This window comes from Petaurus breviceps, unplaced genomic scaffold, assembly GCF_028583685.1.
Source record: "Petaurus breviceps papuanus isolate PSGF00001 unplaced genomic scaffold, PetGlider_PUasm1.0 185, whole genome shotgun sequence".
In the NCBI taxonomy this organism is placed as follows: Eukaryota; Metazoa; Chordata; class Mammalia; order Diprotodontia; family Petauridae; genus Petaurus; species Petaurus breviceps.
This window is the reverse complement of record NW_027185797.1, coordinates 30845705-30871197: the sequence shown is the minus strand read 5'-3', so window position 1 is coordinate 30871197 and position 25493 is coordinate 30845705. Positions and strand designations below refer to the sequence as shown.

The window sequence follows — 25493 nt, the reverse complement described above, 5'->3', positions numbered from 1 at the left end:
GCCGTGTAACCTTACTTAACCCCAATTGCTTTAAATAAATAAATAAATGAAATAAATTTTTAAAAAATTAAAAAATAAAAAACTAACCTAGGAAAATAATTCACTAAAAATTAGAGTCAGTCAAATCGAAGCTAATAACTCTATGACGCATCAAGCATCAGTCAAACAAAACATAAAGATTGAAAAATTAGAAGAAAGTATAAAATATCACACTGAAAGAACAACTGACATGGAGAACAGATCCAAGAGAGATAACCTAAAAATTATCAGTCTACCAAAAGGCCATGATGAAAAAATCAGCTAGACAACATCCTACAAGAGATGGTCAAAGAAAACTGCCCTGAGGGCCTACAATCAGAGGAATTATTGAAAGAATTCACAAGACTCCTCCTGAAAGAGATCACAAATTGAAAACTCCAAGAAATATAGTAGTCAAATTCCAGAATTATAAGGTCAAGGAGAAAATACTGCAAGCAGCCAGAAAGAAACAATTCAAATATCATAGAAGTACAGTCAGTATGACATGGGACCTAGCAGCTTCTACATTAAAAGATTGGAGGGATTGAAGTTTGATATTTTGTAAGGCAAAAGAGCTTGGACTACAACCAAGGATAAACTACCCAGGATCAACTATCAAGGATCAACTGAGCATAATCTTTCAGGTAAGGAAATGGTCATTCAATGAAATGAGGGACTTCCAAACCTTCCTGATGAAAAAAGCCAGAGCTCAATGGAAAATTTGATCTCCAAATATAAGACTCAAAGTAAAAAGTTAAACAGGGAAAACACACACACACACGTGTAACTTGTGATTAATCAAGAGCAAACTGTTTACATTCCTTTATGGGAAGCTGATACCTCTCAATATTGAGATTTATATAATTATTGTGAAATTTAAATAGGATATACATAGATAGAGGGTGTGGGTATAAATGAACTAATCTAATGATAAAAAACCTTATTAAGGGGTACAAAGGGACTATAATGGTAGAAAAGGAAAGGAGGAGGCAGAAAAAGGTAAATTATGTCACATGAAGAGGCATAAAAACATGCTATAGAAGAGGGAAAGAAGGGAGGGAGAGGAACATCATATGAACTTTATTCTCATTGGTCCTAGTTCAAGAAGGGATAAACATAATCAGTTAAGTTTAGTATTCTAACATGAAAAGACACAAAAACTCATTATAGTAGAGGAGTACTGTATGACATTTATTCTCATTGGTTTGGGTTCAAGGAGGGAATAACATAGTCCGTTAAGTATAAAAATCTATTGTGCCTTACAGGCAATAAGAGGGGCAAGGGGTAAAAAGTGGGGGTGATTAGAAGGAAGGGAAATAGTAGTAAGGAGGAAGGGCAGGTAAAGGGAGGGAGGTGCATAGGGAGGGAATACTAAGGGAGGCAGTGTTCAAAAGGAAAACTCGTAAGGAGGGGAAGGGAGAAGGAAGAGATAAAAACATAAACAGGGGAGGGAATAGGATGGAGGGAAAGACACAGATAGTAATCATAACTGTGAATGTGAATGGGATGAACTCTCCCATAAAACAGAAGTGGATAGCAGAATGGATTAAAAACCACAATCCTGGGGCAGCTAGGTGGCACAGTGAATAGAGCACCAGCCCTGGAGTCAGGTCTTCCTGAGTTCAAATCGGGCCTCAGACACTTGACATGCTTTGTGACTTTGGGCAAGTCACTTAAACCCAATTGCCCTCCAAAACAAAGCACACACACAAGCTAACCACCATCCTACAATATGCTGTGTACAAGAAACACATTTGAAACAAGGGGATATGCACAGGGTAAAGGTAAAAGGCTGGAGTAGAATATATTATGCTTTAGCTAAGGTAAAAAAAAGCAGGGGTAGCAATCCTTATCTCAGATAAAGCAAAAGCAAAAATAGATCTAATTCAAAGAGATGAGGAAGGAAACTATTTCCTACTAAAAGGCACCATAGAGAATGAAGCAATATCATTACTTAATATATATGCACTAAGGGCAGAGTATTCAAATTCCTAGAGAAGAAGTTAAGGAAACTAGAGAAAGAAATAGATAGCAAAACTATACTAGTGGAGGACCTCAATCTCCCCCTCTCTGAACTTGATAAGTCTAACCTCAAAATAAACAAGAAAGAAGTTAAGGAGGCAAATAGAATTTTAGAGAGGGTAGATATGATAGACCTCTGGAGAAAACTGAATGGAGATAAAAAGGAATATACCTTCTTCTCAGCAGTACATGGCACATACACAAAAACTGACCATGTACTAGGGCATAAAAACCTCACAATTCAGTGCAGAAAGGTAGAAATATTAAACGCATCCTTCTCAGATCACAATGCAATAAAAATTATATGCAATAAAGGGCCATGGAAAAATAGACAAAAAACTAATTGGAAACTAAATAATTTAATCCTAAAGAATGAGTGGGTCAAACAAGAAATTATAGAAACAGTCAGTAACTTCATTCAAGAGAATGAAGATAATGAGACAACATACCAAAACTTGTGGGATACAGCAAAAGCAGTTCTTAGGAGAAGTTTTATATCCCTGAATGCATACATGAATAAAATAGAGAAAATGGAGGTCAATAAACTGGACATGCAACTGAAAAATCTAGAAAAAGAACAAACTGAAAATCCCCAATTAAATACTAAATTAAAAATAATGAAAACCAAAGTAGAGATTAATAAAATTGAAATTGAGAAAACTACTGAATTAATAAAGTTAAGAGCTGGTTTTATGAAAAAAAAATAAAATTGATAAACCTTTAGTCAATATGATAAAATAAGAAAGAGCAAAACAAGAGCCACTAAAAACATCATACTTGGCTTAAAAAGAATAGAGATCACAGCATCCCACTGTGTGTTTAGCATTTATGATTTTTTAAAACATGACTTGCTAGAGAAAAACTCTCCCTTAAAACTTCTTTAACAAGTTGACTCCCGTCATCTATGAGATTACAATTTATTATTGACTGACTAATATAGCAAAAGACTTTAAATGGGAGAGATCCAATCACTCTAAATAATTTTCCAAGTTTAAAAAACAACAATAACAGCAACTCTATTGTGGAATCAGCAAGAACTTTTTTTTTCAAAATATGTTACAGAGACCTCTTTAAATTCTCCACTATGATTAAAATCAGACAAAAGTTCTTGGAGGCTCTAGCAATAACTTTAACAGGTGACTCACTGATTACCAATCACAAGCAGGGAAATGTGCCCAGCATCGTGTCAGAGGTCGAGCACAGAGTCCAAAAGGCAGAAGGATGGTCTGTAGATTGTGAGCATGGACAAATAGCACATGTACTGATAGATATTGGACACCACTCAATAATTCAACAAATGTTTAATTGTCTATATGCCACTTTGTTGGGCCAGCAGATGGAAAGATTTATTTTTTAAAGCTAGCTCAATACTTGCCCTAATGGTCTCCAAATGATCCTGTTTGCGATGACATCATACTGCCTTCATCAAGCCCCAGAGCATTTCAGACCCTGTTAAATGAAATCCACAGTGGAGTTTGGCACAGTCATTCACACAGGAAAAACCAAGAACATCTATTGTTCAGATTAGGATGTGGAGTTGGGTGAAGGCATGAGATTCACTATTACTTTCAGTTGAATTTGGAAGAAGTTAATTGTTACATCCTCGGTCCAGGTACTTTGTTTTATATTCTCTACCCTTTGGGAGATTGTCACCATCCCTGCCTAGACCCTGCCTTCCAGGAACTTCTTCCCCATGTAAGATCCAGTGGTTACTGGTTCTCATGTTTCCAGCGCTGAACATTGGGAAACTTCAGAGATGGGGAACTTGGTCAGGAGAAAATGGAAAAAAAAATACCAAGGACTGATCATATTGCCTTTGTCTGGAAACAGAAGAAAATATTTCCTGGATGAACTTGAGGAAAAACAATAGGTGGAAAGTAACATGTCACTGACATTTAATTTCATAATTTAGAGCCTCATCTACTATTTTGCAGGAGGAAATGTGTACTAGGCTTAAATCTGGTTAGCAGCCACATTCAAATGCTGGGAGCTGACTTGTGTAATTCTCAACTGAACCGGGAATCACATTAGGATATCAGCCTCTTCCCTCTTGCTCCCACCTCTCCCCTGGAAGCCCATTTTGACATCTGTCAAACTGACACCACCCCCTGTGTGTTTTCTGTTAGTGCATTTTTATTACTGAGATTTTTCATTGTTTTACTGAAAGATGGGAATGTTTTCATTTTCATTGGAATTATTATCAACAATTTTCTACAGAAGGTGGTTGAAATGAAAATGATCACACTGCCTTTTGAGTTTTTTTCCTGACAAGTTTTCCTAATGCTAAGGTGAGAAGATATATTTCAACAAAGACCCATTTTTGCCAAATGGGCAAAGACCATGGGCATTTCATTAAAAGAGGGATATTTCATAATGGAAATAGAATGAAAGCATTTGACTAGTTAACCTGCTAGAAAAGAAAAAAAGCTTGTAGCTGTGTGTTTCCATAACCCTAGACAGGGAAGTCTCAAAAGGCTTCATAGTCGCTTCTTTTACCCAGGGAAGATGGGGAGAGAATAATATGATGATGACTTTGCAGGAGAGGAAACATAGCTACTGCGCACCAGCAATGGGTGAATTTAGAGCAAGTTGGCAGGTACCAATTTGTTTCTGACATTGTATTGACCTCTGGGATAACTGAACCCACTGAGTTGCTGCCATGAATTTCATTCAGCTGTCCCAAAGTGGAATGGGCTGTCCAAGGAAGTGGTGGCTTCCCCCTCAAGAGTTACTTAGGCAAAGTCTACTTGGTCACTGGTTGGAAAGGCTAGAGTAGCTGTTCTAATTCAAGAATGGGTTAAACTAGATGCTCTCTGAGTTCCCTTCTTAATCAGATTCTGCCATTCCATAAAACCTGCACATTACCTGTAAACAGTGGGGAAATTAAAAAAGAGGCCACTGTAACATATTTTGAAAAAAAAGCTCCATAATAGAGTTGTTATTTCTGTTGTTTTTTTACACTTGGAGGGGAGACTATGTGGCACAGTGAATAGAGCACCAGTCCTAGAGTCAGGAGGACCTGAGTTCAAATCCGGCCTCAGACACCTAGCAGTGTGACCTTGGGCAAGTCACTTAACCCCAATTGCCCTGCCTTCCCCTCCTCTTCCCCTTCCAAAAAGAAGAAAAAAAATTTAAAAAATTAAGCCTGGAAAATTATTTAGGTTATTTGGACCTCTTCCATTTAAAGTCTTTTGCTATATTAATCAGTCAATAAACATTTATTAAATACCTATTGTATACTGGGCATGCAGAATAATATCAAAGAAAATAAATAGGAAGCCCCATAATTTTCTTTTACCTAGTTTCCAGGGTCTATAGAGACCTGTTCCCAAATGAATGAATTATCAGTTTCTCCTACTTGTCTAGAATACATTGATATTCACCAAAATTGAGGAGGGACTATTTCCATGTCTGCCTCCTTACTCAGGTGCTCAGTGAGGAGAGAGTCAATAGAGCTGTGCTTGGAGTCAAGAGAGGCTTGGATTTGAATCCTGCCTCAACACTTCCTAGCAACATGACCATGGGGAAACCACTTGACCTTGCCAAATTTCAGTTCTCTCATCTGTAAAATGGGCATGATAATACCTGCCCTACAGGGTTCTTTTGAGGATCAAATGAGATAATAATAATAACTAGCATTTATATAGCCCTATAAAAAGTACCTTAAAAATATTATATTATATGTAAGGTATTTGGGTATTATATACTATTATTACCACAGGAAGGGGTCTCAATACTCATTTGTTAGTCCCGGATACCTGTGTGATTTCTGCATGATTCTGAAAATCCACAATCACCTCCTTCCAAATTTTTTGTATGGTTCTTCACAGCTGTCTTCATTGCTTTCAACTGTCTTGTGTGCATCAACTTATGGCTAGGGTTCTTTAAAGGATTATATTTGTATTAATAATTTCTTAAACAAGGGGAGTCAGAAACTCTTTGCAAGTACCTCATAAAGAAAGGTAAAATCAAAGAGTGTGATGGCATCAGGTGGAGAATGAATGGACGAATAGCACATGTACTGATACATATTGGACACCACTCAATAACTCAACAAGTATTTAATTTTCTATTGTGTATACATCACTGTGATGGGTTGAGGCATGCAATGATTTGTTTTTTTAAAGGTAGCTCAATCCTTGCCCTAAAGGAGAAGACATTTTGCTGAGAGTTCCATGGCATATAAATAGGGAGGTATGATGGAGGCACCAAAGAGATTTGGGGATTTGGGGGAGATTTGAAGAGTGAGAGAAAAACTTCTTTCTTAACTTTGTGGGGCAGCTAGTTGGCATGGTGGATAGGGTGCAGCCTGGAGTCAGGAAGAAATGAGTTCAGAGTCAGCCTCAGATATATACTATCTATATGATCTTGGGCAAGTCACTTAACCATGTTTGCCTCAGTTTCCTCAAATGTAAAGTGAACTGGAGAAGGAAATGGCAAACTACTCCAAGATGTTTGCCAAGAAAACCCTAAATGGGGTCACAAAGAATCAGACATAACTGAAATGACTAAGTAGCAAAAATAATAAATATTATATAAATATATAAGTAGATATAAAGATAGTTATCTTCCTCCAGACTATTATATTGCTAAAAAAAAAAAAGTACCCTTTGAACCATTCCTTGGGAGTTAAGAAAAAAAAAAAAAAACCTAGTCATTTACAAAATTGGTCCTCTGACTGTATAGCCCAAGTACCCAAAGCTTCTTGCCTGAATGGAACAGAGCCGGGATTGCCTTATAGCATCTCTTGTTGTAATCATGTTTTTCATTAGCTTGTCAAATTCACTCCCATATTGAAATGGATTTTTGATAAGGGCAAACCCACTATTTCATCCCCAAGAAGGCTTTAATGGGGCAGTCAGAACTGCAGTATGGAATTCTGAAATTACTCCGACACAGAACTATTACATTAGCACTGCCAGAATGCATACCTTCTCAGCCAGCAAGCAGCAATCACTCCTGGCAGGGGAGTTCTACTCATGCTAGAAGGATGAGCCTTTTTCTCATTTTATTTTTCCTTTCCATTTAATGTTGTGCACCCAAATCTTGTAAAAGCTCTGTCCACTTATTCTGAAGCTATCAAATGATCATGATTCCCTCTATTTTTTTTTCCTTATTGTGGTTTCCTTCCCTCCCCTTAATTCTTTGCAATTCCTGCACTTATACGTTTGGGGCAGATGCCCAGGGGAGATTTGCAGCTCCTGGGACAATTCCATAATGCTACAGTGGAAGCTGCCACTTTGCTACAGAGAAACAGGTTCCTTTCTAAACGCTAAGAGTAATAAACCTGCCCCCCATCACAACTCAAGGGTAAGATCTGAGAATTTGTGGGGTCTTCAAATTCATTGTGAGTCAGTAGTGTGATCCAGGAAGCTGAGAAAGCAAATGTGATCTTGGGCTGTGGGAAGAGAAACATGGAGTCTAGAACTGGGGCAAAGAAGGGAGGTGATTGTCTTTCTACACTCTGCACTGGTCAGACCACACAGAAAGCACTGAGTTCAGTTTTGAGCAGCACATTTTAAGAAGGACATTGGTTAACCAGAGAGCATTCTGAGGCCAGCAATCAAGATGATTAAGGGCCTGCAGTTCATGTCATAAGAAAATCATTTGAAGGAATTGGGAATGTTGAGCCTGAAAAAGAGAAGAGTTTGAGCGGGGAATTTGGGATGGTACATGATAGCTATCTGTGTTCAAGGATTTGAAAAACTGTCATATGTAAGAGGGATCAGACTTAGTCTGCATGGCTCTAGAGGGTAAAACTGGGAGCAATGGGGGGCAGGTGCAAAAAAAAGACAGAAAATGACAGGAAAATGTTCTGATATTCAAATTTTGAGTTAGTCAAATGCTAAAATGGCTTCCTCAGGAAGTCTTGAAGAAGAAAGGAAGGAAATAAAGAAGAAAAGAAGGAATGAAAGAAGGAAGAAAAGAGCAGGAAAGAAGAAAGAAGGAAGGAAAGAATGAAGAAAGAAAGGAAAAGAGAAAGACAGAAAAATAAAAGAGTATTACATAGTGCATACCTACATATCATAGAGTTGGAGACAGAAGGAATAACAAATGTCATCTAGTTTAATTGCCCCACCTTACAGATTAACTAACCCTAATTCTGACACTGAATCCCAAGAAGGGAAGATGACTTGCCTAAGTTCACACAAATAGGAGCAAAGCCAGGATTCCAGTCAAGGTCCTTTGACACCAGATTCAGCTTGCTTTCCACTAACCCTAACCCTGAACTGTATCTTTATTTTTTTTTTTTGCCTTTTGGAGGGCAATTGGGGTTAAGTAACTTGCCCAAGGTTACACAGCTAGTTTTTTTTGTGTGGGTGTTAAGTGTCTGAGGCCGGGAACCCGAACGTGGGTCCTCTTGACTCCAGGACCTGCACTTTACTCACTGCTACCTAGCTGCCCCTGAACTCTTATCTTTTAAAAAAAATTATTCATCTAGTTTTAGTTTTCAACATTCACTTCTATCAGATTTTGAGTTCTAAATTTTCTCCCTCTCTCTCCCCTCCCCTCTCCCCAAGACAGCTTTCAATCTGATATGAACTATAGATATACATTCAGATTAAACATATTTTCACATTAGCCATGTTGTAAAGAAGAATTCGAACCAATGGGAGAAACCATGAAAAAGAAGAAACAACAATAAAAAATAACAAATAGTCTGCTTCACCCTGCGTTCAAACTTCATAGTTTTTTCTCTGGATGTGGACAGTGTTTTCTACCATGAGTTTTTGGGAGTTGTCTTAGATCCTTGCATTGCAGAGAAGAGCTAAGTCTCTCAATTTAGTCCTCACACACTCCTAAATTCTAATTTTAACCCTAAATTCAAACTCTAATCCTAAGCCTAAATTCTAACCCTAACCCTAAATTCTAAGCCCAAGTAGTGTGTCATAGAAAGAATTCTCCATCATGTACAAGTTGGACCACAGGGTCACTTACTACACTAATAATACTCTGACTCTGATGCCTGATAATTCTTTCATATGTATAGATCCTGTTGTCCAAGTCAATGACGACAGCAATTCTCTAGCCTGCCAGACCCTGACAAGGAGCCAACCAGCCTGTGCTTGTCACACGCCAATGAGGAGGAGCCTCCACTTTCCCTGGCAGCCTGTGCATTCCTGGACAGCTCCAGTGTTCAGGAAGTTTTCTCTCTGCCACTTGCAGTGAGTGAGCCTCACTCAACCCTCTGGCATCCAGCAGTTTAATACTGTGATAGCACTTTTTGTCCCCTCTGAACCCTCTTTTCCAAGCAAAACACCTACCTTGTGTTTATTTTGCATATGCTTTGTGTGTATGCCACATGACCTGCTTACAAATTGCTACCGATTGGAATTTAAGCTCTTTCAGGGTAGGTACCACTTAATGTTCCCCCCTTGCATCCTTAGTACCTGATACATAAAACATGATTAATAAATGCTTGTCATTGGTTCCTTTGCCTAGGCCTTGTATGGCATGTTCTCCACTCCTCTCTCCATCCTGATCATCTTCTACTGAACACACTTCAGATTTAGTCTGACTGGAGCAGAGCCAGAGAGACTGTCACCTCCTCTGTGCTGGGCACTCTAATCCTTTTAAAATAGCCTAAGATTGTATGTTTGATAAGCTCTGGAGGTTGAAGACCCTTTTATATGTCCCAGAGTGCCTTTCCTTTTCTAACATTCCTCACCATGGCATAGAATTGCCCCTCGATTCTTAAAGGCATTTTGATTGAACACGAGCTGCCAACGTGGAAAAGCCTAGATTCTGAACCCAGCAATGGAAGTGGTCCCCTGCAAGTTAGCCTCTGGAGAAGCAGCCTGGCTAAATCTGGCAAGGCACTTCCCAAGTTGGCTTTGGTGGGATGAATTTGGATCAAGAAGGAAAGGAGAGTACCCACAACCACCCAGTCAGGGATCTTTGCAGTATTGAGATAAACGTAGGCTAACGACAATAATCAAACACTCTAAGGTTTGCAAAGCCCTTTTATGTTCATTATCTCACCTGTTCTTCACAACAACCATATGCCATTCTTACTTCCATTTTACAGAAGTGGAAACTGAGGCAGACAGTCATTTAGAGACTTGCCCAGAGACACCCAGCTAGTAAATATCTGAGACAAAATTTGAACTCAGGGCTTCTGTACTCTGACTTCATTGTTCATTCCCCTGCATTTCTTATCTGCTCTATAAAGCACTACACTGGGAGTTTCAAAATCTCACTGCAAGTGGCAGAGAGGCAAATGTAGTGAAAACTCCATAACCACTGGAGCTGTCCAGGAATGGTGAAGGCTCTCCCTCATTGCGGTGTGTCAAATTGCCCCTCTGGCACTGTTACTTCCCCCTGGTTAAGTTTTAAACTTCTTTCTTTGAACGGAACTAAAATTTCATTTTAGCTCTGATATATTTTTCTTGCCCTTTATTATGGACCCAAGCATGAGACTGATATTGAAGAAACCCTTGTGTATTGATTGGTTTCATGGCTCTTGTCTCATGTATAAGTGACAGAGAGAGTGGGCTTGGAGTCTTTCTGACTCCAAGATTGGCACCTCCAGGGTACGCTCAGACTCTGCCCAGTGCACTTCATTGCCTCCATAATGGGGGGTCAGGGTAGGAGTAGAATCTCTGTTCTTCTGGTGAGCCTCCTCCCAGGATTAGAGGTTGTCAGAGGCATTTATCTCTGGTCCCAGCACAGAAACCCACAGAACATTTTCTTCCCTGTGAGTTCAAATGGCTGATGGCTGTCTCTTTTCACAGCAGAGCCCCTTACAGATTTGATAAGAGCAGTTGATGTCCATGTACTGGGCTTAACTCAAATTTGAATTAACATTCTGTTTTGTTTTCATTTCTAGTACATCGTGTTCCCTGTACCCACACATACATATACTCCAGGTCCCAACTAGATTAAAAAGCTAGATATTTTGGGGGAAAGCAGCTCAAAGCAATTTGAAAAGAAAATTCTAGTTCCAATTGTAACACTCAGGCACTACCTTCACCTCTCAGCAACACTGACTGATAAGGGAATAAAAAAGCAAAGACACTTTGATTAAAATTAATGGGATTTTAAACTAGAAAAGTTATCAGCACACTAAGATTCCAAAAGTAAACTTGTAAAATCTGTATCTTTCTTTCTCAGCAGGGAGAATCTTAAGAATTCCATGAAACAATAAACTTTTATTTCAAAAGTAAATACAATCACATCATTGGAGAGTTGCCAGGAATGTCAGTGAGTATCTCATCCAAACCATCACTCCCCTACCCCCCCCCAAAAAAAAAATCCTCACTGTAACATACACAACAAGCAGTTGTAAATTGATTGAAAATAAAAGAAGTACTTCCTTTGATCCCATCGGGCACATTTAGGAAAGACTGGAGGTCTTCTCAACTTGGATATAGGCAGGTCAGGAAAGAGAGAGACACATACCTTGGTGACGTCATGAGCTCCTTGCTGGAAAGACCACTGCTGTGGGGTGGGGAAAGTCCTGAAAGAGCTGACTTGGGAGGGTGGCTATGGCTAGGGAGGAAGAGTGCTATCTGGTAGTTTCCAGTATATTAGTGAACAATTCTTGCTAAGGAGGCATTAAGATCACCTGTGAAAGTGCTATCAGCAGCATGTAAATTTCAGGACTCTGGACCAAAGTTCTCATTACCCCACTGTAGTTACAGCTCTACACACAACTGAAGAAATGAATAAAGGTAGAGGGGGGGAAGGTAACCTGTGTGTAATGTACCATATTCTTCCTTTGACTAACATTAGTGGGCATTTATCCTTCATTTAAAAACATTTTTAAAGATAATTTTTGTTGCTATGATCTCTATGCTGGCTTCTGAAGCACATGTTGTCTTCATCTTTTTTGTTGTTTATCTTCTCCTCTCTTCCAAATTTCACTCACTTGTGTTTTCCTCCCAGATCCCAGTTTTTTTCTCTTTGTCTTAGCTTTTCCATTCCACTGGGAAATTTCCCATGTTGTAGGATGTTCCCAGACTCAGTTTATGACCATTAGTCATGCTTTTCACGATAGATGAGGAAGAAATAAGTTGCCCCTAAGCTTATACATGAATATTTAAGTATTAAAATGATGAGCAAGGAGATTATAACTAGACTGAACTAAGCCTTATTCATTCATTCATTTGTCTATTTATTTATTCTCTCATCCATTCATCTGTTTGTTTACAAAGTCCAGTATATTGGATCTCCAATAATACAATCATACATGTTGGATACCCTAAATGGAGGACCATAAATCACACATCACCCATCTACTGCTTTTTCTTTTCCTCCTGGAAGTGCCGAATCCTGAAAACAGGATGAAATCCTGAGTCTGTAGCTACAGGTAACATTAGTTAAAACTAAAATAATTAAATTAAATCAAGTTTCCAAATAGCTACATGAAGACAGCCAGTCCCTCACAAATAGGCTTGACAGGACTTCGACTAGAGTGTCTGACTTCCAGTCCCATTCCTGTACTGCCTATGAGACCTAGGTCAAGTTGAATTTTAGCCTCTTCCTCTGTCAGGTGGATTCCATGACCTCCAAAGTCCTTTCAACTCTGATCCTGTGATCCCTCTGGGCCTGTTTTCTTATGTGTCAAATGGTGTGAGAGGCTGGCCTCCATGATCTCCAGAAACCCTTCCAGTTTTAAATCTTATTCCTTCCAAAACTTACAGGTTGGCAAAATTTGGCAAATTTTAAACATCTTAAAGAAATTGATCTATCTCCTTTCCCAATTTAATAAAAGAAAATAGAGATCCTAACATTCACTAAAGTGCATTTAATTCTCTTACTGGTAACTGTTTAGAGTCACTCCTTTTCAGTGAAACTAAGAGAGCTTTACTTTTTGTGTATTTCCTGTACAGATACAACATTCAATAAAAGGCAGTATCCTTTAGATGAAATATGTCACAGACATGGATCAAAACACGATGCTGAAGTGTATCCAACTCTTTGTGACTCCAGGGTTTTCTTGGCAGATACTGGAGTGGTTTGCCATATCCTCCAGCTTCTTTTACCTGTGAGGAAAGGGAAGTTAAGTGATTTTCTCAGGTTCACACAGCTCATAAGTGTCTCAGGCCAGACTTAAACTCATAAAAATTAGTCTTCCTGATTCCAAATCCAGCACACTATCCATTTATCCATTTTGCCACCACGATCTTCAAAAACTATAATCTGGTATTGCGAGTGTGCTCGCGCGCGCGCACGAGCGTGTGTGTTTGTGTGTGTGTGTGTGTGTGTGTGTGAGAGAGAGAGAGAGAGAGAGAGAGAGAGAGAGAGAGAGAGAGAGAGGCCTGGAGTCTAGAAAGCCAGGATTGGGATCTGACCTCAGAGATTTAGTAGCTGTGTGACCCTGGGGAAGTTACTTAACTTCTCTAAGCCTGAGTTGCCTCATCTGTAAAATTAGGAGGGAAAAAAACTTCCCAAGTTTGTTATGAAAACGAAACAAGATGATTTGTGTGAAAGGCTTTGCGAGCCTCAAAAGGGCACATAAATGTCGGTTATTACTATTATTAAGATAGAAAAAGGACACAAACCAGTCCAAACCATCATTTATTAAGCGCCTAATATGGGCAAGGCATTGTGCTGGATGCTGGGGCTAGAGAAATTTTAAAAACCAACCAATCAACCTGACCTCATGGAACTTACACCCAGTTTGGGAGCACTCTCCATCTTGAAGTTAATTAGCTGGCACCTTTTTGGTATCGGAACAGTGGAAGCCTTCGGACACACTTCGCCTTTTCAGGAGGTGATATTCCCCTTGGGCCAGCAGCATTTTGGGAGTTGTGGTTGTGTGCGCAGGAGCTCAGCCTGCTTTTCCAAATCCTGAAGCTTCTAGGGTTGTGGGAGCTCCGACAGGTGTGCAGTGGCGACGCGGGGACGTAACCCGGCTCTGCTCTGGTCTTTGTTGTGAAAGGGCTTCCTGTTTGAGTACATTATTGAAAAGATCCTCCCAAGTGGTTAGCCTTAAGTGATGGTGCCTGGCTTTGTAGCTGGCTAGCAGCGTAACCCAGGGGGCTGCGGCTACTTTTCCCCAGTGACTGTTGGAATTCCCAGGTTTTTTTTTTCCCATGGTCTATCCTCCCAATGAGTCAAGCACCGAGGCCCTGCCCGGCTAGGTCCCTGGGGCTCGGGAGACGGAAAGAGTTCACTTGCTGTCTCTCAGAGAGTACCAAGTGCACCTCAGTCACAGCTCTCCAAGTTTCTAGGGGTGGCCGCTCGGTCCCCGCCACGGTCTCAGTCGCGGTACGGTACAGCAGGGGCGAAGGCGGCCGGGTCAGACTCTAGGTAGGAGCGGGGAAAGCATGCAGTCAACATCTGCTGGCTTCTGCTCCAGCTCCTTCCAGGAGTGCTTTTGGAGGAAATGCCGAGCCAGAGCAGGAAGGGACCGGCCAGGGGAGTGCTTGGCCAGTAGAACTGGGCGAGGCTTGGGAAGGCCTCGGGGTGAAGGAAAAGCTTGTCTCAGCTGTGAAGGGGGTCAGTGGAACTTCGGACAGCCGACTCTCGGACCCTTCGGGGGAAGGTGGAGAGCAGAGGAAGCTTCGGACAAAGTTGGGCCAGTGGGAGCTAGTCCTGGCTAGGACGCTCTGCCGGTCTTGCGGCTGCGCTTTCGGGAGAAGCATCGTTGGAGTCTCTCCTCACTTCCCGACAAGCAGGTGTCCCAGAGGGGAAGGGTGACCCGGCTGTTTGCTCCCGCGCATCGAGGAAGTTTTGACCTCGCCAAAGAGGGTGCAAAGGGGACATGTGAGGGGTTGGGGGAGAGAGAGGAAGACTAGAGGGCGGAGGGTCATTCTCACCCGTCCCTGGGGAAGCCACTCCAGACCCCTGATAGGTACCCGCACACCTCCTTGGAGTCCTGATGTCCCCGTTACACTCGGCCCAGGGAAGGGAGGGAGAGGGGAGGAGGTACCAGTAACGTCTGGCAGCCCAGGAAAGGGGCGGAGGCGGTAAATGCAAGTTGGGGTGGTAGTCATCCGAACGTGATTGCCCAAGGCCCCTCCTGCAGCCGCTGGGGAGGTGTTTTGGGGTGGGGGTGGCGGAGAGCCATAAAAACCCCGGCGCGGTACAGCTCCGACCCAGAGCTGAGAACCGGTTCTCCGACTGGCTCGAACCCCCAGAAGAAGAGGAGCACAGAAGCATCACCTCCACACTTAGGACCAGCGTGCGCACCATCCACAGTAAGTCTGCCCTCCTCTCCCCAGTTTACCTGCATCTGGCTCTCTCTGGAAACCCTCCGGGGAACAGCAGAGCAGAGAGAGATGAGCGGCGAACTTTGGAGGGAGGATTCTTCGGGGCTGCTTCTTTCTCTCTAGACTCCAAGTCTCGCTTATCCAAACATCTTCTTTGCTTTTCGCCCTCCTCTCCCCGTCCCCCAACCTTCCTCACCTAGCACGCGTTCCCAGCTCCATCCCAGACACCTCTGTCTGGTCTGGAAATCCCCTATCCTAGGGTTTGTATAGGTACAGAAAGGTCAAAGTCAGATTTCAGGGGCGGCGCGCGCGCGCGCGCGTGTGTGTGTATATTTTGGGGGGGGGGTTCCCCTCACACCCAAGTTTCCATTTCAGGGTACTGCTTAGTTTCCGCCTCTTGTTGGGGAGGGAGAAATTCGAACCATTCTTCAAAGGGCACTCTGATCCGAGTCCCCGAAAAAAAAATCAACGAACTGATTAGGTGCTCACTGATTGCCAGGCATGCTAAGTGGGTGTCTGGGCTGAAAGGTGTCTAGAGGAAGGTGTTCCCCAGATTGCCTTTCCCCCTTTCCAGTTGGGGAGAAATTACAGTTTAGAGGGTGGGAAGGACACCAGAGAGGAGCCCCTCGCCTCACCAGAGGAGCGCTGATTTGGAGAAGGAGCTGGGGAGGCCAGCCCTACAGAGCTTGACCCACAGCAGATAAAGTTTCTAGTGTAGTGGAAAGATTGTTCGATCTGGACTCAGAGGATCCAGATTCACAAACGGACCTTGCTTCTTCCTAACCGAGTGCCACCTCTGACACATCCTGACTGGGTGACTCTGGGTAAGTCTCCCTCTTATTCCCTGGTAACTCACTAAGGTTAATTAGGCTGGAAAGGTGCTGACCTGTATTACTGGTAGAGGGAGTCTCTCCCAGAGACCTCCCCACCTTGTTCCGTCCTTCAGTCAAAGTATCTGAGTGGATTCCTGTGGACCACACTGTCCCTGGGTTTTTTTTTTTTTTGTTCGTTTTGGCAAAGATACTGAAGAGGTCTGCCATTTTCTTCTCCAATGGCTTAAGGCAAACAGGTTAAATGACTTGCCCAGGGTCACACAGCTAGTGTTTGAGGCCACATTTGAACTCAAGCCCAGCTCTCTATGGACTGAGCCATCTAGCTCACTCTGGGCCAAACCACAACTTCCAGTCCACCTCCAGACTCCTCCAATACGTTTCCCCCCCTGACTCAATACTTTCCAGCCCTTCAAAGTTTTGCAAAAGTTCCCACTACCCTGGGGCAGGGAAGAATGGGCTAAAGAAGATGCTGATTGTACTCCTGAGGGGTCCTGCTGGATTGTGGTCTTAGGGCTGGGGGGCACTAAGAGAATTGGGGGACTTGCAGGCTGGGGCTTGAAGGAAACAAGAAGGGAGGGCTACAAGGGAGGGAGGGGAATCTCTGTTCTGTCTAACCATACCAAGCTCAGTCTGTCCAGTATCCTTCCCCTGTGCTGTCTAGATGGAGAGAAGCAGGTGGCTGTGGCTGTATGTGATGACCTGTGCCCTGTCTCTGGTCATTGGCCGGGACACCCTGGCTCCATCTTACCCAGCCAAACCTGCTAGTCCCAAGCCAGAAGCATCTCCAGAAGAGTGGGCCAAATTCTACGAAGATCTTCGGCACTACATTAATCTCATCACCCGACAGAGGTAGGAACCAGAGTGTTCAGTAAGGGCCACAAAGGCACCTACAATTGAGGGATGGGAGCCCAGAGCTCCCAAACCCCTAGAAAGAAGGAATCCCTTCCAAGTTTTCTTCATCCCCCTTTTCAGCAGACTCTGGGGTGGCAAGGGATCCTCTAGGACACGAGTTCACAATTTATCCATTAAATACTTGGGGTTACACTTTCAGGCTACCAATCAATCAATCAATATTTATTAATTGCCTACTATGTGCCAGGTCCTATGCTAATTTCAACATTATTTTCCAGTGTCATGTTGATATTTAAAAGGTATAAACACTCTTCCCATATTGGGGAGGGAGCATTTTAGTTAAAAGAGTGACCACAATTAATTGATTTCTTTGGGTTCATCTTTAAATAAAAAATCTTGTCAAGTCAATTTCACAAAGAATGGGAGATAATTCTAGAACTCAGAACAGAAACCTGAGGCTGCTTTAGCACACATTCTATAGGTCAGAGGCTCTGCTATTGGGTAGTTGAGGCATTATGGCCATTTTGCTTGGGAATCAACTGGGTATAAAAATCCTAGGAAGTTGACTGAGGCTTAAAGGTTAAGTAACTTATCCACCGTCACATGGCTAGTAAGTGTCCTAGAGTGTCAGCCCCCAATTCTAGCATATTGCTTTGGAAGAGGGGGTGCTACTTGTATAGAGTATTTTTGACAAGGTGACAGCAGTTTTTTTTTTAATTTTTAAAGCAATCAGGGTTAAGTAACTTGCTCAAGGTTACACGGCCAGTTATTTCTGGGTGGGTAATAAGTGTCTGAGCCCAGATTCGATCCACATGTCATCCCAACACTTGGAGCCGGTGCTCTTACTCACTGTGCCACCTGGCCACCCCTACTTAGCATCTTTTTTAATAATTGGAATAATTGGAAATTGATTCAAAGCTAAGTCTAGTTCGATTGTTTTTCCTTGTAAGATTCTCTTTCTATTCCAATAAAAATGGGATTCAGCAAGGCTTCTGAATAAATCCCAATTTATTTCGTATTAGAAATGGAGAATAATGTAATGAAATCATGTGTCTCAGATTTCTAGAAATTGTAAGAATTTAGTTAATATAGGATCATAAATCTGAGGTAGAATCAATCAACCAATGTGCACTTATTAAATAGCCATTTTATCAGGCACTGGAGAATAGAAAGAAAAAACAATAAAACAGGGCCTGCCCTCAAGGAGCTTGTGTTCTTTTTTTTTAAAAGCAATTGGGGTTAAGTAACTTGCTCAAGGTTACACGGCCAGGTTTTTCTGGGTGGGTGCTAAGTGTCTGAGCCCAGATTTGATCCCAGGTCATCCCGACTCTGGGGCTGGTGCTCTTACTCGCTGAGCCACCTGGCCACCCCAAGGAGCTTGTATTATAATGGCCCAGGCAGCACATTCATATAGAGGTATGTGCAGAATACACACAAGGATACAAGAAGGACCTCAGACATGGGCTAGTCTAGTCCAACTCCTCATTTACCAATGGGAAACTGAGACCCAGAAAGGTGAAGTGATGCACACACAATACACGGACACACAGATGGTAAGTGATAGAGAAAGGAGTCAAACCCAGATGTTCAGGCTCCCAATAAAGCAATAATATTGTTTACACTGAGCAGTTTCTCAGAAAGCTAATAATTTCATATTCCATGGGAAGGAAAAATATGGAAGATAAAATGGCACAGACAAATCAGAAGACATTTTGTTAACAGCTATAACATTTTCTGGGAAATTACCTTAGTTTGCTACTGAAGCTTATTGAATACATATTATAGTAAGTTACCTTCTTTTGGAAAAAAAATTATCTTTTGATTAGAGTTAAAAATACAGTATTTTGCTAAATCATTGCCCTATTATCAGGAGCCATATACTGAAAAATGAATAAGTACATTTGATTTGCCTGGCAATCAGTGGCAGTACTGGCCACAGCATGAGGAACATCTAGGTTCAAATGTTCCTTCTATCCCTTTCGGTGTGACCCTGCACAAATTATTTAATCTTTTACTATCTCAGGTGACTCCTTAGGATATATATATTAAGTCAGAGGGCAGGGTGGGCTGGGGTGGGGGGCAGCTAAGTGGTGCCATAGTGCATTGAGAACCAGGCCTAGAATCAGGAAGACCTGAGTTCATATCATCTTCTAGCTGTGTGACCCAGGCCAAGTCACTTAATCCTGTTTGCCTCAGTTTCCTCATCCGTAAAATGAGCTGGAAAAGGAAATGGCAAACCACTCTAAGATCTTTGCCAAGAGAACCCCAATGGAGTCCCAAAGAGTCAGATATAACTGAACAGCAACCACAGAGTCAGAGACCATAGTGGTCTAAGGAGTTGCTGAGGCCAAGGAGTTCCCCAAGCTAATGAAACCACAAAAATATTTCCTTGTATTGAGTGGGACCTTTTAAAGTTACATTGCTTCTTCTTTTAGATATGGAAAACGATCCCTCCCAGAGACCCTGCTCTCAGATCTCTTGATGAGAAAAAACACAGAAAACTTTCCTAGATCCAGGTATGAGAAGGTTTTGTTTTAATATCAGACCTCTTTGTGTATGACTCAAACTTAGTGAAAGACAGTCATGATGTTTCTCATAAACATCTGATGCTGCTTTTCTGGCTCCTCCCCCCCCCCCCCCCCCAGTTGAAAACCTCACTTTTGCTTCTGGCATAATCTGTAAAGGATTTGCCGTGATTTCATTTGAAAAGATACCTTAAGAACAGTCCAAAAGAAAAACCAATCAAAATTCAATCTTGGTTTTAAAATGGGTTAAAATTTGGTTGTCACTAATATTGGTATTGGGTTAAAGTGATATTAGAGGGACGGGATGTGTGCATATCTGTTTAGGGGATGAGAGTAAGAACAGAGAATCCCATGATGTCATTCCCAAGGACAATAAAGTCTCAGCCAATGCATCTCTGAGCCACGATCACACCAAATGACAGTGGAGGGTTTTCCTGGTCTTAGGGAAGTCTATGGAATTCCAGGGGGAAAGGTTCTAATTTTAGCTCCTTATATTGACTTAAAAGAGATTTCTAGGTCATAAGGTAGCAGTCTTCAAACCTTCTTCTGGCTAAGTTTGTCTGCCTGGTCCTTTATCCCAGACTTTCTTGCGAAATGCACTGAGGCTACTAGGTGTCCTCAGGAAACAGCCCAATGAGACAGCAGCTGTCCACATGCCCAGTTCTGCCCCATGGCCAGCAGTGGGCAGTGGGTGGAGTCCTGTTGAGAAGGAAGCTAGTGTGAGCTTGCTGAGGATCAAAGAGCAGGGTGTAGCTGGCTGGTTGCTTGGTACTGTGTGTGGCTATATAGTAGAATGTAAGCTCTCTGAGGGCAGGGATTCTTTCCCCTTCTGTCTCGGGCTGTAGCCCATAGAGCAGAACTCAGCATATAGAAGGGACTTAAAACATGCTTGTTTTATTGGAATGTATTGTTAAACTATTTTTTCTTTTAACTGGAAAGGAAGTCAGACTTGGGATGAGAAGACTTGTCTAAGTGGCCAGTGTTTTAATGTAAAATATTGAGTCTAGTGATAAAATTTCAGGTTCAGCTGGTGGAGGAAAGGTCTTTAGGCAAGGTCTCCTGCAGCTCCCTAGTTAAGCAAAACAGCTAATTCCTAGCCTCATTCTGTCTAGCTATCTACCTGTCTGTTTGTCTGTCTAACTCCCTGGCTATATCCACACATGGGTCTGGATGACTCAGAGAATCTGGGTTTGCATTTTTTTTCATTTTCCAGTGAGCAAATTGCAAAGTAATTGAGTGATGGTGTGAGCAAGAAAATTTTAAGAAAACTTGTCCCCATCAGATGTTAGCTTGGGAAAAGAATTCTTAGTAAAAATAAGGTTAACTTCTAGCTCTTAAGTTGGTAAGCAGTGATCTGAATCCTAGGAAGTATGCTCTAAATAATTGTAAGAACAGAGTGAGGTGGGAAGAAATTTGAACTCAGAGCAACAGGGCTGAATCCCGGTTTTTGCTGCTTGGTCTCAGTCTGACTTTGGGGAGTCATTCCAAACTCTGGGCTTCTCAGTTTCTTCATCTTTAATGTGAGGTGGGCAAACACAACAATCTCTAAGGCCACTTTTGGCCCAAGATCCTGTAAATTGCCATTAACCTAATACTTTTATATTAGGTTTATCCTGAGTTTTAAGAAATAGCTAAAATCTATATGTATTTTTACCTAATGATAGAGGCAGCTAGGTGGCGCCATAGAGTGCATAGAGCAGAGACCTGAGCTCAAATCCAACTTCAGACTCTTGCTAGCTGTATGACCCTGGTCAAGTCACTTAAACTCCTGAATGCCTCAATTTCCTTATCTGTAAAATAGAGATGATAATAATAGCACCTACCTCCCAGTGTTGTGAGAATCAAATGAAATACTGTTTATAAAGCACTAAGTAACAGTACCTGGCACGAAGTCAATCTATAAATGAAAATAATCATTTATTTATTATTTATAGTAATAATAATAATAATTCAATAAATAGGCACATTCAGTTCAAGATTCCAGTGTACATGAGCACCAGCCCTGGAATCAGGAGGACCTGAGTTCAAATCCAGTCTCAGACATATAACACTTACTAGTCATGTGACCTTAGGCAAGTCACTTAACCCCAATTGCCCTGCCCTCTCCCCTGCAAATATAAAAAAGGAAAAAACATTATTATTATGTTTGGGGGAAAGAAATTACAGTAGAACATTAAAGGGAAAGTTTTCTGGGCTACATAAGAAAACCTTTTTTTTTTTAAACATCTGAGGGGCTGTTGTGTGGAAGAGGAGTGAGATTTGTTCTGTTTGACCCCAGGAGAAATGGGTAGAAGTTCCAGGATGATAGATTTAGACTTTGATATAAAGAAAAAATTTCTAACACTTAGAACTATTTCAGAGTGGAATGAACTGTCCCAGCAGGTAGTGAGCTCACTGTCATTAGAGATCTTCAAGCAAAAGCTGAAAGCCCAGTGGTCAGGGATTCAGTCTGTTCAGATACAAGTCAGGCTAAGTGACCTCTCAAGTCCTCTTAGCTTTGAGAATCAGCGATTTTGTGAAAATACTGCCTTTTCCCAGCAAGTTGACTTGCACTCTTTTCTCCCATAATCCTTTAAAGTTCTCTGCATTTTGGGTGCCCTTTGAAAATCCCAGGTACTAAAAGATTAGCCCCCAGGCATAGTTCTATTCTGCTCATGAACTTCAGACTCAAACCTCTAAAAGACGAAATAAAGAGTCTCCCTGTGGTGCTAAAAAAAAAGAATGTAAAGATTTGTGGGAAAATACAGCGACTGGGTCTTTAATCACTAAAAGACACAGCATGGAATACTGGGATGAGCACTGGACCAGGAGTCAGAGCTGAATCCTAGTCCTATGGCCTAAAGCAAAGCAAGGAAGGCATTTCAGTTCCATGAACCTCAGTTTCCCCATCTGTAAAGTCGAGCTTGCTGTAAGGCCCCATCCAACCCAAGAGTCCTATAGTCTATAAGGAGAATACAATTTGGGCTGTGAAAAACAATATGCTAGGTTGTAAACTCCTAGAAAACTCCCTTAACACATCATACCATTGTATATGCTCTTTGAAATTTCTCATTGAAATCTAAAGAAGAAAACTCAAAGGGCATATGGAGAAATAATAGCTAATATTTATATAATGTGAAGGGTGGTGTTACCTCCGTCTACAGATAAGGAAATGGAGTCTTACAGAGGCTAATTGGCCTGCTTCAACATCAGCTAAGAAAAGGATGCCGATAATCTTTCTGTTATACACACAAAAATATAGCAATGACTTATATGAAAACAGAGTCAAAATGAATTCATCCACTAGGGAATTGAAACTGAATTCCAGGGCTTTAAAAATTAAATAATAATAATACCAATAATTCCAATTATTATTTCTAGAGAGGGGAATGGGAAAATGTTTTAAATATTTCCTTTTTTCTATTCTACTTTATTTGAATTGAGGGGGGGATGCATCCTAGAATAAGCCTACCACTTAAAGACAAAATGACCAGATTCTAGATTTGACCAGCTCAGTCCTGTATATCAGGCAATTTATAATGGCTGAGTGAGCAGTCATGATTTATCTCTGACAAATCCAACTCTGACTACAGACAAGCTGAATTTGTAGAATTCTCTGTGAATGATAAGGGGCAAAGCTGGAAGAGGTTTCAGAGATCATCTAGTCCAATCCCCCATATTATGGATGAGAAAACTGAGGTCTAGAGAGTAATGACTTATCCAAAGTCATACAAATAGCACATGACAGGGGTGGGATTCAAACCCCAGGTCCTTGGACTCCTAAGCAGTTGTTCTTGCTTAGAACCTTGTTTTTTTGGGGGAATGGAGCCAACCTGGGAAAAGGCATCTGCTCAAGTCTGAAGCTCCCAGATTATTTCCTAGGAATATGGAAGCTGAAGGAAAAGCTCTTGGAAAGGACTTCATGGTGCTGTAGTATTATAATTATTAATTATGATTAATGCCTAGTATTGCTCATGAAATCAATTCAACTGAACTCAACAAATATTTATCAAACAGTTACTGCATACAAGGCACTGTGCTTATTGTTGGGGCAGTAAAAAAGCTAGTAATAGTGAAGTCACTGCTACGAAGGAACTGATTATTCTGCCTTCTGAACTGCTCTCAGAGTCTGAACTAGAGGGACTTAGAAATCTTCCAGTCCATTCTCTTCATTTCATGAATGAAGAACCTGGGTCCAGACCAAGGAAATGATCCACCCAAGGCAGGTCTTCTGACTCCAAACCCAGTGGACCATTTATCCTCACTCACAAATAATACCCTCCCTCTCCTACCTTCAACTTCCCACTATTTCTCCCCAACAATTGGGGTCCAGACCTCCATTAATTAGCTGTTACAGAACTTCACAACATCAAGAACTAAGTTCACCAGGAGAGGGCGCTACAACCCCTCTTTTTCTGTAGTTGCATATCAGTGATTTCTTCCTAAAGTGACCTGCTTTGAGGGGCTGTGATGAGTTTGAGTTGAGCCAGGCACCAACTTTCACCCAGTACCCATCAATTAGCCTTGGCCAGGGTTAAGGGCACAGTCTATGAATTTTGTTTGGGTGAAACTGGCATGCTAGAAGAAAACCCCTAACCCTGACCTGCTCGCAATTGCCTGAGCTCATCCATTCAGATTGAGATAGCAGGAGCCTGATAATTCAGAGAATGACCCCCAAATGCTTGTCAAGTAACAGAGGATTTGTTCTAGGATCCTGTTTAAATGTGTACATTTGATTGGCTCCAGCAGGTGCTAGAGTGTTCAGAGAACAAAAAGTCAAATTGAGTCATGCATGGCTTTGTTTCATACTCTTCAGTTTGAATTTTTTTGAATGAAATGAAGTTAATTGCATCCTAACTTGCAGCATCTTTTCTAATTACAAAATCATATGGAAGAACAATTAAGTCTGGACAACTTTGAGGTTGACTATGAAAGGTGTGTGTGTGAGAGAGAGAGAGAGAGAGAGAGAGAGAGAGAGAGAGAGAGAGAGAGAGAGAGAGAGAGAGAGAGAGAATTGTTTAGAATAGAAAAATTTAGTTCTTCCAACATAAAATGGCTTGCAAGAAAACAGAAATGCCCTCAATTTGCTGAATAACAGTGACCTTTGTTTTTAAATTTTGAGCTAATCCCTGAGACCCAAAGCCACCATAGATTGATTCCACTGGTAATAAAGGTTCCTGGAAAAAGAGTTTTCCCCCTTCTTTCCTTCCTTCTCCCCTCCCCCCACTCCCTCCTTTCCTTCCTTCCTTCTTTGCCATCAGGAAAGTCCTATCCTTGCTCTTTGACCGCCTGCCAACGCAGGGCTCCGTCTCTTTTCGTTGTGACTCTTTCAGGAGGTTTCCCTTTGAGCATTTTACAAGTCATTGCTTCTTCTCTTCTACAGGTTTGAGGACCCTTCCCTGTGGTGATGGGAATGCCAGCTCACCTTCAGTTTTTTCCTACCTTCCCCCATAGTCCAAGCTACAAAGCCCGGTCTACCTAGGTCTACCAACCTCGCCGCAGCATGCAGCCACCCTCCCCACATCCCTTGAGCTTACTTCCTATGGATGTCTTGAATGTATGTTCATTCAAATAAATTGCCATGCATTCAAAATGTAACAGCACATGGAATTTTTACTATTGGAAGAGTAAGGATTGTTGTGAGTTACTAAAAGCTATTAAAATCTCACCCTACTCTGTAGTAGCACCTCCACATTCATTCCCCTGGTTTTTCTGAAGAAAAAGGCAGGAATCTGTAAAGTGACATCAAGACTCAAAGTAGTTCATAGAATTGAGAAAGTGAGTGCTTGTTAATTGCTGACTATGTTCCAGGAACTCTGTTAAGTACTGAGATACAAATAGAATCCAGACAGTGTCTGCCCTCGATGAGCTCACATTTTAATGGTAGAAGGGCCAGCAACACTGCTAAGTGATGACCAGTTAGGGAAAAAGTGGAGATTTTTTGCTTTTCCCTGTTATGCCTGATGCTACTATTGCAGAAGCTTCTTGCTTTCTGTAGAAAGAAGCACAGATTCACCTATTTGAAGTTGGAAGAGACCAATCATTGGGTCCAGCTTCCTCCTTTTGAAGAGGAGCAAGCTAAGACCCAGAGGGGCTGTGACCTG

General features: G+C 41.6%; 1 protein-coding gene across 9 annotated transcripts in view; it reads left to right on the top strand.

The window, feature by feature from the left end:
* Positions 1 to 25065, top strand: part of LOC138161784 (serine/threonine-protein kinase 31-like) — a 231861-nt gene extending 206796 nt beyond the window's left edge. For 7 of the 9 annotated variants that reach the window (XM_069088709.1, XM_069088715.1, XM_069088711.1 and 4 more), the window contains 3 exons: positions 16695 to 16882; positions 19321 to 19401; positions 24773 to 25065. In XM_069088709.1, the coding sequence (XP_068944810.1) occupies positions 16695 to 16882; positions 19321 to 19401; positions 24773 to 24797 (294 nt within the window). In that variant the 3' untranslated portion in view covers positions 24798 to 25065. Of the gene's footprint in view, positions 1 to 16671; positions 16883 to 19320; positions 19402 to 24772 lie in introns of those variants that run through there. The other 2 variants (XM_069088717.1, XR_011168465.1) reach the window with 2 other exon arrangements.
* Positions 25066 to 25493: the final 428 nt, after the last annotated feature.